Source organism: Panulirus ornatus, chromosome 5 (assembly GCF_036320965.1).
Source record: "Panulirus ornatus isolate Po-2019 chromosome 5, ASM3632096v1, whole genome shotgun sequence".
Taxonomy (NCBI): Eukaryota; Metazoa; Arthropoda; class Malacostraca; order Decapoda; family Palinuridae; genus Panulirus; species Panulirus ornatus.
The window spans coordinates 38,576,891-38,593,167 of NC_092228.1; the positions used below are offsets into that span (position 1 = coordinate 38,576,891).

Below are 16,277 nucleotides of genomic sequence, written 5' to 3' on the forward strand. Positions count from 1 at the left end.
GGAGACATCACACACCCCTGCCGCAAACCTACATTCACTGAGAACCAATCACTTTCCTCTCTTCCTACACGTACACATGCCTTACATCCTCGATAAAAACTTTTCACTGCTTCTAACAACTTTCCTCCCACACCATATATTCTTAATACCTTCCACAGAGCATATCTATCAACTCTATCATATGCCTTCTCCAGATCCATAAATGCTACATACAAATCCATTTGCTTTTCTAAGTATATATATATATATATATATATATATATATATATATATATATATATATATATATATATATATATATATATATATACATATATATCACAGAGCACACTCTATCTATCTATCTATGTATATCTCTGATGCCAGTTCCCTTTAGGAAATCCATCAAGGGAGTGGCTATAGCAAAAGACTCCATGACTGTTGAGCTCCAGTGCTGCACACATTCATAAACAAATATGTGGAAAATGTATGAGACCAAGAAAAGCACTGATAAATATCATTAATATTTACATGCTTGTGGTATTATGTCAAGAGACTTGCTGTAATGGTGATGGTGGTATAATATCACTATTTCACAAATAGAATATTTTATAGAGCATATATTTGCAAAAAAGACATGTTGAAACAATTTAAGACCAAAAACAGTCTCAAAAACAATAATCAATGTAAACACATACACATGACTGACCTCTAGCAGTATGGGCATAGTTCACCTTGGGGGTATTGATGAGGTTCACCCCCTTTGTGCAAGAAAGTGTTAATTCACTACTCAATACTCTCTCAAACATACTTTAATGCTAACTCTCAGCTTTCTACAAATTTGCACACTTACTTCTCATACCTTTCTCAAAAATAACAACCTTATTTTTAAGACAATTTGTAGTATCTCATTCCCCAACACATAACACAAAGCCCTTTATTTTCTTCACTATCTACAAATTCTGTGTACTTCATTACTGGTCTTTTCTTACATCCTTTGCTGTGAAGACAATTTACAAATACAATAATCAAAAATGAACAAATGCACCAAAGAACATGACAATATGCAGTCCTAGAGTTTATCACAGTACATGAAAAGGAACTACAGACAACTGATTCAAGTTATCTATGAACTGTGCACTAATGACACCCTTAAAATGTTTAAGATATTTAAAAAAGATTGCTAATAATGATGAACACAAAAACCAAAGACTATACATATCTAAGTGTCTGTAAATGGTTCAGGCTGCAACCTTGTACAACCCATACACAATCTGGAAATGCAGATTTGGTCAAAGCCTACAAGGGCTGATCTCTCATGCAAACACGACTGGATAAGAATTGTGTAGTTATCTGAAACTAATGAACTAAAATAAGATTTCCTGAAATAAATATACCCAAATACATGAGTGCAACCAATGAAAAAGGAGCATGAAGAAGCTTATATAAACCATTACTCTACTATCAGTTTACACAAAATCTCTAAGATGTGCAAGTCCCTTCTGATATACAAAAAATTGTACAATTTTTAGCCATACTATCATTGGATACAAACAATCCAAAAGCATTCACTAGAAGATGAGAAATATGCTGGAAACAATGCAAACATGACAGCATAATACCAACAATATTCATGATTTATAAAGCAGGAGAATTCATGAGTCGAGATTCAATATTTACAATACAATGAATATGGACACAGTCACAACATTTTCACAACAGCAGCTGAATATCACTTGGTCTCGCATCTTCCTTACCACCATCTTCCTCTTCTACTCTATCTTCATCATCCCCTTCATCCTCCTCCTCCTCTTCCTCCTCTTTCAATAAGGAAGCACCCCCTTGTTCTCTATCTGTATGTGAATCAGCATTGTGTCTTCTTCCCCTGCTGCTTCTCCTACGTGGCATTGCTATTGGTCTGAGTGAAAACCTTTGCATGTACAGTGAGCCACAATAGATTAAGAAAGTGGTAAACTGCAAGATCCCCAAGAAGTAAAGATAGAAATCAAGATGATTGTCATTGATGTTACCATAATCAGTCATGTTATTCAGCCAAAAAGGGCTTACTAAATGGAGCAATGCTGTGCCCAAAAGGGAACCAATACCTTCCATTGTATAAAACAGACCCATAATCATGCCTTGGAAAGTGCGTGGAGCAGCAGCATAAGCAAATTCCAAACCTGAAATGAAAAAAAAAATAAAGTATACCTGTTTATATATATATCTTTTCTTTATGCATTACATCCTCTGCTGTCTTAGCATGGCAGCAACAGGAACAAATGAACTACCTCATCTGGACACATAAAGTCTCTAGCACTAATGTGTAATGACAATATAACAAAAATATCAGTGTCTAACTGCATGTCAGGCATCTATAAAATGCTCATAACATAATTCTTTGAATGAAAGCAAAGTGACCAGTCCTATATAAATTGGGATGATTGAGACTTGCCATCCTAACACCAAGTCCCAACGGCAAACCCTGACTGAAATAACCCTTGGACTTGGTATGGTGGATTTTTCATATGTCCACCAGTGCCATAGACTAAGTCCAGTGGAGCTTCCTTATATAGATACATCAACATGTTTCTTTAACTCAGGAAAATGTAAAGCAGAAAATTTTACTGAAAATCTCAAAATTACACTAACCCACACTGCATAGTGTGAAAATCACATTAACACATCTAGTGCAGTGATCATAAATCAAATTAACCCATTTAGTAAGCAGTAAATAAAAATATAAATTTCACTGCTTTCAAGCCCCAAAGATGTGACAATGATTCCATCATATATCTTCTGATATGTTCACAGCAGGAAGAAGTGTCCCACAAGGTACTTATATTATGGATGTGTAGGTATCAGACAATCTCACAGCAACAACAACCCAACTTTCACTTTCAGTTCCTACAATTCTACTCTCATGCCTTTCAAAAAGATCAAGCGAGTTACTTTTCATGTCCACAACATATTGTGCTTCTTGAGTTCACTGTGGAGATTACTGCCAAAATTAATAATGTGTATACAGAAAGTATCTTTGAAGTAAGTGTCCACTAATTAACAGTTTGGGGATAAAAGTGATGAAAGCAATGAAGATAATACTGGATTATGAAATTAACATATCCTGTGCCTCCAACTTGGACACAAGATGACATTCATGAATGAACAAAAATCATTATCACTGCTCCACCATGATGGACCAAGCAATATCCTGCTAAAAATAAATTCACTGGTGTCCTCTGTGTAATATGGGCATAAATGCTGGTATCATCTGGAAAACTTCTACTGGGTAAAAAGAGCAACCACAGAAAATCTGGTGATTAATCATCATTCATCTATTTATTACATGAAAATGAAAAAATTTACACTAGTAAGTGCAACTTTTCAAGTGAAGCTGTTATTGTTATGGTTGCATTTCAAAGGAGTGTGACTTCTACTGTTCTTTAGTATTATCCTCTTTGGATTATTACATCCTTACACCTTTGACATATGAAACTGCCCACTACACATTTAAATTTACAAAACAACAGGCTCGGGCCAAAAATTCCACACACTAAATAATCAGATCAGCATAATGATGTCTTCATAAGCTGCACAATGAAGAAAAAGTATTACTCAAGCTTCACTCCAAAAATCTTTTTAATGATATAAACGGTAAGAATAAATCTCTTGAGTTGATGAAAAAAAAAAAAGGGGGGGGGGCATGAGTGAGAATGTGGGATTATGTGTACCTGATCCACTCCACAGAATTGGAATAAAAGATGAAAATACATAAATAGATGGAAAGAATACAACCCTCAATTTTTTCATTCATAAAATGCCATCTTATGTAATGTAAGTTTTTTTTTTATAAATAATTTGAACTTAAAGAAAGACAATTTTGTATGGTAACATTAAATGTGTCTTTCACATCTTAATGGGACAACCTTACCTTCATCATCATTTTCACTGTCCTGTAATCATCTTTCATTTAAACTTTCTTATAATTCTATTATAACATATTCAAGCACATTCTAAAAGCGAAATACTTGTGATGAAACTGTGATACTTTCATCAGATTCTCTATGTATAAATGACTTTTAAAGATACAGACTTGAAACTGATGAAAAAATGATGAATCAAGACGGGTGATTTGCTTCACCATTGTTTACTGCATGAGTTGGGTTAAAGAAGACATTATTTTCTTAACAGCTATTCATTCTGACATGTCATTTCATACCTGCAATACTCGCAAAGAGTTCTGCAGCTCCAACCAAGACATACTGAGGTATTTGCCAAAAGATGGATATGTCAACAGCATGATAAGTAACGTTGCCTACAATCTGTTCAATATGAGTAGAGTTGCTGAAAAAAAAAGTTAGTCATTACTGGCTTGAAACTCTCTCAAGACATAAAATATCTACTGAATCTGGGTATCAGCAAAACCCATGAAACACAATACATATCACATCTAAGTACTAGGTGATATGTATCATGATATCAATGTGATAGATATTTTGTGATAGATATATATAGATATATGTGGGTTTGCGGCAGGGGTGTGTGATGTCTCCATGGTTGTTTAATTTGTTTATGGATGGGGTTGTTAAGGAGGTGAATGCAAGAGTTTTGGAAAGAGGGGCAAGTATGAAGTCTGTTGGGGATGAGAGAGCTTGGGAAGTGAGTCAGTTGTTGTTTGCTGATGATACAGCGCTGGTGGCTGATTCATGTGAGAAACTGCAGAAGCTGGTGACTGAGTTTGGTAAAGTGTGTGAAAGAAGAAAGTTAAGAGTAAATGTGAATAAGAGCAAGGTTATTAGGTACAGTAGGGTTGAGGGTCAAGTCAATTGGGAGGTAAGTTTGAATGGAGAAAAACTGGAGGAAGTAAAGTGTTTTAGATATCTGGGAGTGGATCTGGCAGCGGATGGAACCATGGAAGTGGAAGTGGAAGTGGATCATAGGGTGGGGGAGGGGGCGAAAATTCTGGGAGCCTTGAAGAATGTGTGGAAGTTGAGAACATTATCTCGGAAAGCAAAAATGGGTATGTTTGAAGGAATAGTGGTTCCAACAATGTTGTATGGTTGCAAGGCGTGGGCTATGGATAGAGTTGTGCGCAGGAGGATGGATGTGCTGGAAATGAGATGTTTGAGGACAATGTGTGGTGTGAGGTGGTTTGATCGAGTAAGTAACGTAAGGGTAAGAGAGATGCGTGGAAATAAAAAGAGCGTGGTTGAGAGAGCAGAAGAGGGTGTTTTGAAATGGTTTGGGCACATGGAGAGAATGAGTGAGGAAAGATTGACCAAGAGGATATATGTGTCGGAGGTGGAGGGAACGAGGAGAAGTGGGAGACCAAATTGGAGGTGGAAAGATGGAGTGAAAAAGATTTTGTGTGATCGGGGCCTGAACATGCAGGAGGGTGAAAGGAGGGCAAGGAATAGAGTGAATTGGATCGATGTGGTATACCGGGGTTGACGTGCTGTCAGTGGATTGAATCAAGGCATGTGAAGCGTCTGGGGTAAACCATGGAAAGCTGTGTAGGTATGTATATTTGCGTGTGTGGACGTATGTATATACATGTGTATGGGGGTGGGTTGGGCCATTCCTTTCGTCTGTTTCCTTGCGCTACCTCGCAAATGCGGGAGACAGCGACAAAGCAAAAAAAAAAAAAAAAAAAAAATATGATATTTTGTGATAGATATATATTCACAAGTGGACTGACATAGTAAAATGAAACAAGCCTAAGAAGGTATTTCCTTAAATCATTTTCATCAACAGAAACTAATACAAAAATTGAACTCTGTTATTCATGCTTGAGTTTTGAAGAAATACAATTTATAATTGAACTCTATTATTTATGTTTGAGTTTTGAAGAAATATAGTTTATCATTGTCATGTATCAATAATCAGGGTATGATTCACTATAATTTATCAGCTGTGGGGGAAACCCAATTCACAATTGCATCAAAGTTATCATTCTAGCCTTTGTATCTAGAGATCTCATTAACCTCATGAATATGCAACAGATTAGCTGATCTTGGTTCCTCAAAGAAGCAACATCAATGGAAAAGTAAAGAGGCAGGCAAATGCAATGGGTTGGAATCTTTTCCACAGAAAGCCCTTTTCTCTGGTTACATTACAGCTGCTGACCTCATAATGTTCTCTGTAGCAAACTCTTTACCATTCTTCAAATACTGGTATGACCGTTTTTTGTCATTAGTTTTTTTTTTTTTTTTTGTATCTCCTCTCTACTTTCTTACCTGTACCAAATTTCATTACAATCATTCTTTCACCCAATTCTTTTCAAAGAAAAAGAATGATAACTTTCACATATGAGATAGATAAACAAACAATCCTTCAAGAAGTGTTCTGAATATTGCAGTTTTGTCTTAATACATAAAATGAGGTTGTATGGACATGTGGAGCAAACAACTATAGGGGAAATAACTACATGGATGTTCTAGAGAGTGTTAAATGGTTATCGATGTGGAGGACTGCAGTAAAATAGGCAAAGTATAAAAGGGAAAAATCAAAGTGCTTAGGGAAGGTTTTGTATTAGGTTAAGCAGCAGGAGAGAGCATAAAAAATAAAGAAATATAAAAAAGAAGTAAAGTGACATTATCTCTATCAAATAACATATCCTCATTTAATTGGTCACTCAAGTACACTAAAAAATTTATAGAAACAATGAATATTATGAACATCTTAATATGTGATAACTGTTGATCAAAATTATTAAGAACACCTAATAAATATCACTGCTTTACTGGTACATACATCAAACATGACAAAGAAGAAGCACTTTCTTGGAACTTACTCAGTGCGCCAAAGGAATATCCGGTAAGACTCTAGGCCACCAGCCACCATAACAGCCAAGATACTGAACACCATACCAATACCTTCAAAGAAAAACATCTGCCTAAATTGTCAGAAGTTGAAACATTGACTAATATCACTATATTCACACTGGAATCTATCATTGCTATATCCAACTACCTGATGAAAGTCATAATACATGCCATTCTCAACTATCTGAATAAGCATTGTCTAAAACCAGTGAAGATAATGGGGTTCAGCCAATAACCGAGAATCCCCCTAAGTTGCTAAGCAATAAATTTCTATTCACTGATAACGTTTCTTTAAAAATTTTAGTGAACTGTTTAGAATACTAAAATCTGGAATCCTTGAAATATCAAAATGAATTTATCTATTATGCTTGACTGCCATTTCCTGCATTTGCAAGGTAGCACCAGGAAAAAGACCAAGAAAGACCCATCTACTCATATACACACATATATACATAAACACACATAAAAGTACTTATACATACATACATACATACAGATATACATACATATACATACACATACATATACACACACATACATATACATATATGCACATGCCTCCATCCATTCCTGGTGCCACCTAATCCCACAGGAAGCAACATCGCCACCCCATGTCAGTGAGATAGCACTAGGAAACACAAAAAAGGCCACATCCGCTCACACCCATTCTCTACCTGTCATGTGTAAAAATATCAAATATGGAAAAATATAAAAACAAAAGTAAACAAAGCCCTCTGTATATGTATTTCACTATGAAACACGCAAAAGTTGTAAATGAAGGAAAAAAATATTGTTCACTCTTTTTTAATGCTTCAACATACTGCTTAGTTGGCCTTGGATCAACAGATTATTGTGCTCAAATCTTTTTCTCATTCACTGAGTTCTCACTGTAGCTTACATTTTCGTTTTCATTAAGATTAAGTAAAACTTTTCAATTATCAATATCAAAGTTCACTTGCCATCTATGAGTCCAGTCCATCAGTTTTTTGTCAGTTTGAAGCTGCAAACATTCAAGCTCAGTTGTAGATTTATTTCCTAACTTATAATCACTTGCTTATTTTGATATCTTACAATGCAGCCCATTATCAATATCATTAATATCTATGAAAAAGAGAACTAGTCCCAAGATTGATACCTGTGGCACATCATGCATTACATCCACCCTTCTGAGGCTCAACCATTAGTCATAATTCTTTGTTTCTGGCCACTCAGCCAATTTCCTATCCACCAAGAGAAACCCTATCAATACCACGTGACACTTTTGCCAGTAATCTTTGATGGAAAACTTCATCAAATGCTTTTTGAAAATCTAAATCGATGTCATCAATTGCTTTACTTTCACATGTCGAACATATCAAAAAAGACATCAAGCAGATTTGTCAGACATGAGTGATTTTGTTAAAAATCATGCTTAGAATTATTTATCAAGTGGTGGTCTTCTAAACGGTTGAAAATTTTGTCTTGAATGACGGTTTCCATAAGTTTTCCAAAAAGACACGTTAAGCTAATAGGACGATAATTTTCATTACCTTTTTTGAACATCAGTGTTACACTCACAAACTTTTAATCTCCTGGAATGTTCCCTGTAAGAAGTGACTTAATGAATAGAATAGTCAAAGGCTTTAATATCTCATTTTATGCCTTTTTCAATGTCCTTGGACAAAACTTATCAGGGCCCCCATTTTGTTCACTTTCATTTCATTCACTACTGACACGGTCTTAACTTTTGTCAATATGTTGCAGGGCATTCTCCTTTCTTACCAATGAAACTGGATTCAGGATGTAAATTGAGTCCTCCTTCATACACACTGACACAAAAATATAATCAAAGATTTTTCTAATGTAAACCAAGTCAATGTTTTCAGTTAATAAAGGAGGGACCAACTGACTGGGAAATGCTTCTCGATTCTAACATAAAACTCCTTTAGGGCAATATGTGCTTTCTGCTGATGTTTACTATGTCATTTGTTTCTTAGTTTCTCTGCACAAATTTACAGAAATTATCAAGTTAATTACTGGTCTCTTTGAGTATGAATTTCTTATGACTTACTTTCTTAGACATCAGGCACTGCTTTGGAAGTACGAAAAATTGAAAAGAGAATACATTATATGACTTTAAACACCACCAAAATGATTTTCTTTTTATTATTTTGCTTTGTCGCTGTCTCCCGCGTTTGCGAGGTAGCGCAAGGAAACAGACGAAAGAAATGGCCCAACCCACCCCCATACACATGTATATACATACACGTCCACACACGCAAATATACATACCTATACATCTCAATGTATACATATATATACACACACAGACACATACATATATACCCATGCACACAATTCACACTGTCTGCCTTTATTCATTCCCATCGCCACCTCGCCACACATGATATTACAGTAAAAAAAAAAATCCTTACTTAAGACAAACACATTGATCAGTAAATCCATTCAACATATTTCTGAAAAATTCTGAGATTTATTTTCATTCATGTGTAACTTGAATCAGCATACATGAGCATACGTATGCACAGACACACCATTTACAGACCTCTGTGGTGTAGCAGTTAGCAGTACTAACTGTCAAGCATGCACAGGCTCCCTGAGATCAACCCCACATGGGTTCAAATTGTTTGCAGCCTGGGGCTGGTTGATAAAATGGGTACCTAGCACAGGCTACAGTATATGTGTGTGTGTATAAATACATATTATGTAAAGCATGAAGACATGGCACATACATACAATGTTAAGAGATGTGGCAATGCGGGTGTAAATAACTCTCCCTGTAGCACACAAATAGAGATCACAGATAAAATTGCACTCACACACCAATGATATACAGATTGTGCCTTACTAACATCAGTTCATGCCTTCTTTAACACAGAACTTGTTTGGCTGGAACCCATGGGTCCAGTATCTGCTTACATATTACTCAAATCATGACAATCTTTTTATGGTTACGGAAGCATGCAATGAGGTGCAATAAATCCATCAAGCATATTCTGAAAGAAATGCTGAGACAGATATTTAATCGATTTGCGAGCAAACTGGAGAAGTGGCACTCACACATCTGCCCCTGTATTATGTCTGCTCTGCAGAAACCTCTGTGAATGATTCTTCCAAATGCTGAGGCCAAAACATGAACTAAATATTTGCGGTTAATATCAACCATTTACACAATCTCAACTATTTCACTTGGAATTCCTTTCATGCTTTTTTCCTTGCCCTTTTGCCATCCTGAGGGACTGCAGATGGAGACCCTAATTCTGCAAGATCAATTCCTACATAAAGTGCATGCTTATGTGTAATTACTCCATCTCATAAATAAGATTGGGTTTAATGAAGATAGAGCTGACAATTCATACTCTCAATTTTACAGACGACCATAAATTCTGCATTTCTTTAATAAAGACAGTGAAGGGGTTAAAACTGAACAAGGAAAATAAACATACCAATCCTAAAGAGCATGGACAAACGTATGCCTGCTCTGTCCATGACTGGGTAGAGGAAGCTTGTGAGGAGAGGGATGGCTCCAATTAAGAACATCTGGTTGAAGAGAGTGAGCCATGCAGCTGGTACCTGTAGGTAAAATTCCAGGATACCTGTATTTTCATTCAAAGCATTTGCACGTCTGCATGACTTAAGTTTTAGAAGGTGAATAAGGACAGGAAGGGGGAGAGGACAGCCTCTCCCCACGTATCATCATCCTCTACACACAGAAAAAAATAAAATTATCTAAGTGATGATTTTTCCTCCAGGCTCAGTAAACTGTTTTTAGCACTACCTTGCAACAGCAAAGAAAGAAAAGAGGTGTAAAATAGTAAACAAGATCAAAATTATTTCATGCATGCTTATAAAAGGTTGCTGATGGATTAGCTTCTCCCCTTTTCTACATCAACAGTGGTGTACCACAAAGTTCTGTCCTATATCCTACACTTTTTCTCTTCATCAATGATTTCTTTTCTTCTACAAATAACCAAATGCACTCATACACTGACAACACTGCATTCCTTCACATGTTTCAAATCTACTCCTTCTCTTACCTGATCTGCATCTCGTCTTGACACAACTTCCGCAATAAACTTAGACTTGGACATGATATTTCAGAGGGGCACAAGAAATCTGGTGGTTTAATTCATCAAGACCCAGTTTCTGCTCATCTCTGTATCAAAAATTCCTCCTAACTTTCCTCTCTCCTTTGAATCTGTAATTCCACCTCTTGATTCAATAAACATACTTGATATTACAGTACCATCCACATTATCTGAGAAACCCCACATTACAGAAATAGCTAAGTCCACCTCTAAGAAGCTGGTAGTCCTGTTTAGGTGTCAAAATTTCCTATCTTTGGAACGGTTGCTCTGTCCTTGAAAACAGTACTGCTCACACATCAGGGATATTTATAGCTCTGCATTATTACTTGGCAAGGATAAGTCCAAAGCAATCTGACTTTTCAACTCTCTCAGGTTAACTTCAAAACCTGACTTACTTGCTCTATGCCATAATCTTGGTTCACTTTCCTTCTATAGGTATTAATTTGTTTTCTCCTTCTGAGAGAAGGCTGCTTGTGTATCCCCACCATTAGCAGACCACACAATACTCAGCAAGCTGCTGTATTACATGATTACTGTGTGGCCATTGGCAACTTGAGGTTGGGACGTTTAGTTGACTGTTTCTTTCCCTACGCTTCAAAGCTTTGGAACCCTCTACCCTCTCAAGCCTTTCCCAATAACTATGACCTGGCACATTTTAAGACCCTCCAAAATCTGTAAATACTTTTCCTTGTCTCTTTTTCTTCCCTTTCATTAACCTCTATATATTTCAATTAAGGCCCAGCCTTGATGTGAACTTTTACCAATGATTGGAGCCTCCAATGTAGGAAAAAAAATCACTGTATATCAAAAAAGTACACACTTGCCTTATGACGATGAAGCTATCTATATAATATCAAATAAATATTCCTCCAGTGGTCTCTGAAAAATGTGAAAATAATAAAAAAATAGATACCTACACAGCATTTTTTTTTAAAAGTTGTAAAGGGTATCAAAAAACTGGATAAGAACATTGAGAATATGAATACCGTATGATCAATGTCCAAATATAGGCTAAACTCACATTGAATTTCTTCATCTTGATCTCCTCTAACTCCTCTTCTGTTACATTAGTGTGGTTAGTGCCATGAATGGAGAAGCGCATGTGCAGACCCTGGGCCTGAAAACTTGTCTCCATCTGTGAACAGAATGAAATGAGGATTCTGGGATAACTCAACACTCACCATAAGTTAGCATTACTGATCACACCCTCTTTTCTTCAATATCAGCATTGCACATCACTTACCTGTTGCTCTTGTGTAAAAAAAAATTATATTGGGGTAATGAATGAAGGAAATGGAAAACTACATGAAAGACACAGAGGATTGCCCATATTCCTGTCTCTCATGCTATCACTTTCACTATTTTCTTCAAAGTCACCTATCCATATTTTGTAAGTGTCAATCTTTGTCATAGGCATTCTCCTGTGCTTGTTTGGTACAGTACACTTCTGTCTTTAAAAAGCCCTGCCTTATGCATCTATTACCTCCTTCCAAAGCAGCTTGCTATTTCCCCTCAAATGTTCATCCGTCTCCTGAGATCCTACCATGCTTTGCTTTTATTCATATGCATCACCCACCTAAGCACCAGGCTGCTTGGCTTTTATTTGGATTCCATGCTGCTTGCTTTCAACTGGATCCAGGATTTCTACCACACATGGGAAAAATAATGAATTAAGCCTTCTTTTTAGAATTCTATTACTTTGCTAAATAGAGTGGAAGAGTACTGGAGGGAGGGAAATGGGGAAACAATGTACAGAATGGTGTATGCAAGGGAGGCAAGTAAGCACAGGGATAAGTAAAGACTTCTGCTGTAGCCACCCCCTTGGTGGGAGTTCCCGGAAGGAATGGGGGTCAGAGATAATGATACATAAATATTACTTTGTTTTAATAGTTGGCTTCCCATGTATGGCTCCAGCAACCTTAAGTGGAATGGACTGAAGGCATGTGTCCTTCACTTCTTAAAAAGTCCCAAAAAAATGCATAGGAATTCCCTTGATCTCAAACATGATAAAAATTCCATAAAACAGAAATTATTACTTAAAGCAAGAACAACAGGGAAACAATACTTCTCTTTTTTCTTTTCTTGATGAAAAGTTTGAAAACTAGAACTATCAAAATTCATGTCATGAAATGCTTTCAATGTACAAGGAATAAATATCCTCACCTATGGACAGAGTCCTATATGCATGCATCTGCAAGCATAAATGAGAGAAAAGAAAAACCTACTGAATAAAACTAACAAACAGCTTACCTATAATGCTAATTTGCTCCTCATTCCTAACCATCCTCTTGTGATCTGATATAATTCTGTGGAATTCTTTAAGCTCAGAATTATGGTTATTTGGCACTTTTTAGCACAAAAAAGATATCTATACACTCAAAACTATTTACATAGAATTACATATTTTGGCTCCCTTTTAAAAGATATCTCAAAACTTATAACCGTTCATACAGAATCATATGTTCCACCTTTCTTTCAATAATTCTGGTCAATTTACATTGTCCTTACTGTGCAAAATTTCAATACTTTTATTTCTTACACAGCCACTATGCACTTCACATCAGACTGTGAGACTCCTATATTTTTGGCATTCCATATGTACATAATCCACTGTAATACTCCAGTTGCAGGTGTCACATAAAGGCGTCTCCTCTCTATTGAGTGACCATGAGTTAATACAATTTGACCAATCCTAAGTCAAAAGAGAAATGTCTCAAAATGGGTACTCCTGTTGAAGAAGGAATGCCATACTTCAATATCTTTCTTTCTTTTAACTTTATATAGTAGAACAATCACTGCCTTCACTGAGTTGTCAAATATATGACCAATCTTTCATGCTTCCGGAAATATCTTCTAGAGCCAGCCTTCAACATACCCCTCATCACTCCATTCATATCCTGAGATTCTCCAATCTTTAAGAGCTGTACTGCTTTTCTTACTGCCTTGGTAGTGGAAGCAGAAATAATTGGTAATCCCTTTTGTCTTTCAACCGACAGCACATGCTAAGGTTCCATTTCTGAGCCTATGTTGTACTAGACTTATAGTAAGAAACAAGGGTCCATTAGAGTGAACCTTCAGCTTAACTATCATGTCTTCATTTACATAGATTAAGAATTTAGAATACTACACTGTCCTGAAGCAGATACTCTTGTCAAAAACCATCAGATCTCCTGTTATCTGACTTTCCCAAGCAGTCCCATGTACAATCAAAGTTCTGTTGAAGTTCTAAAGGAACCAGTCACATAGGGAAACATAAGCACTCCCCCTGGGTAGACATCTTCCAGTCCAGTTCCTAATGAATTGGCTGTATACTAGTATAGCCATGAGCAACATAGGCCAAAGTGTCTCTTTTTCCCTTCCCCACCAGTGACATGAGGTTTGGGTTCTGAAGAAAGTGTGGAATCAAGTTTTCTAAAAATTCCCTAAAACAATCTGACCCTCCTCCTTCTACATTCTACTGAATTTCTTTTTTACATAACTGCAGCATCCACACAGGGGTAGGCAGATCATAATCTGACTCTCATCACATTAAGATCAGACTCCCCAGCATAACTCCTTTTACCCCTACCATCTTCATCCTAGAGACCATCAATTACCTTTTAAAAACATCATCATGCAAACTTAAGTGCAGATAAAACCAGTCCTTAAATGGTTATTTTCCACTGCTCTGACTGAAAGGCCTCATTATAAGTCCCTGCAGACCATCTCAGTGTAACTTTTCCGTCTGTTTTATCTCAAAACTTCAGTAAGCTCAATGGAGGTTACTGACTCCTAAGCAGTAAATATGCCTATTCTGTCAACTCCTAAGCAGTAAATATGCCTATTCTGTCAATCTTTACACCTTTCAGTTACAAATTGCAGTTCCGCAGTTTTTCTACAATGAATTTCAAAGCTTTTTTTCTTCTCTTGCTTGATGCAGATAACAAGATTTAAACAAAAATATATATACTACCTGTTACTGATTTTCACATAGATGCAAACATATGTAGCAACATTCAGTACCTGAAAGTACACCAGCCAGTATGGTATAAGAGCAGTAAAGACGTTGAGTAGCTTCCCAAGTGACCGCACATCGTCTACTGCAGACTCATGAAAGGAACCACCAAACCGTACCTTTGCCCTATCCAAAAATCTTGGCTCCAAGGGAAGGGGGCTGTAATAGAATAAACAACATATAGTGATGGATATCTATGGATTCTTATTCTATTTCCAAAGACAAGACAAAACCAAATGGGTAAAAAATGTTACTTACACGGTGTTTAATAAATGGTTATATTAACAACCTCCATAAAGCTTACCATAACATTTAACCTAAAATATGTATCACAGTCTCTTGATGTTGCAAAATTAAATAACAATTAAATAATTTACAAAACTGGGTTAAGAGGTGACATTAAAAGAAACTGGATGACATACACCAAGAAACATGAGTAAAGCTCTCAGTAAAATGTGCACAAACAGATAATGATACAACTACAAACATAAGTTTAGCAACACTCTCTCTTTCATTCTCTATCACATATGATGCTACTACTGAAAAAACCCTAAAGTACCTATGCATTAATACATACAATGGCATACTGCTGAAGCAATATCCAGCAGCGGGTTTGACATTACATGTAGTATAATTCTTGGGAAAAGTGATTTTCAAATATGTATTGAAACACCTGACTAACAATAGCTATGTTAATTAGGTACAATTTCAAGAACACAAACACAGATATCTGGGAGTGGATTTGGCAGTGGATGGAACCATGGAAGCAGAAGTGAATCACACGGCGGGGGAGGGGGCGAAAGTTCTGGGAGCGTTGAAAAATGTGTGGAAGTCGAGAACGTTATCTTGGAAAGCAAAAATGGGTATGTTTGAAGGAATAGTGGTTCCAACAATATTATATGGTTGCGAGGCATGGGCTATAGATAGAGTTGTGCGCAGGAGGGTGGATGTGCTGGAAATGAGATGTTTGAGGACAATATGTGGTGTGAGGTGGTTTGATTGAGTAAGTAATGAAAGGATAAGAGAGATGTGTGGAAATAAAAAGAGCGTGGTTGAGAGAGCAGAAGAGGGTGTTTTGAAATGGTTTGGTCAAATGGAGAGCATGAGTGAGGAAAGATTGACAAGGAGGATATATGTGTCAGAGGTAGAGGGAACGAGAAGTGGGAGACCAAATTGGAGGTGAAAAGATGGAGTGAAAAAGATTTTGAGAGATCAGGGACTGAACCTGCAGGAGGGTGAAAGGCGTGCAAGGAATACAGTGAATTGGAACGATGTGGTATATCAGGGTCGACGTGCTGTCAATGGATTGGACCAGGGCATGTGAAGTATAAGGGGTAAACCTAACAAGTGGCGAGTGATATGACTAAATGTAAAGAAGAAAGTAATGAAGGTGGG

General features: G+C 36.7%; 1 protein-coding gene across 5 annotated transcripts in view; it reads right to left on the reverse strand.

The window, feature by feature from the left end:
• Window positions 1-250: 250 nt before the first annotated feature.
• The window catches only part of LOC139748668 (solute carrier family 15 member 4-like), a 31,653-nt gene continuing 15,626 nt past the window's right edge, over window positions 251-16,277 (reverse strand). For all 5 annotated transcript variants that reach the window (XM_071661943.1, XM_071661946.1, XM_071661947.1 and 2 more), the window contains 6 exons: window positions 14,891-15,041; window positions 11,910-12,023; window positions 10,247-10,373; window positions 6,770-6,851; window positions 4,196-4,320; window positions 251-2,159 (listed from right to left, as the gene is read on the reverse strand). In XM_071661943.1, the coding sequence (XP_071518044.1) occupies window positions 1,693-2,159; window positions 4,196-4,320; window positions 6,770-6,851; window positions 10,247-10,373; window positions 11,910-12,023; window positions 14,891-15,041 (1,066 nt within the window). In that variant the 3' untranslated portion in view covers window positions 251-1,692. The remainder of the gene's footprint in view (window positions 2,160-4,195; window positions 4,321-6,769; window positions 6,852-10,246; window positions 10,374-11,909; window positions 12,024-14,890; window positions 15,042-16,277) is intronic.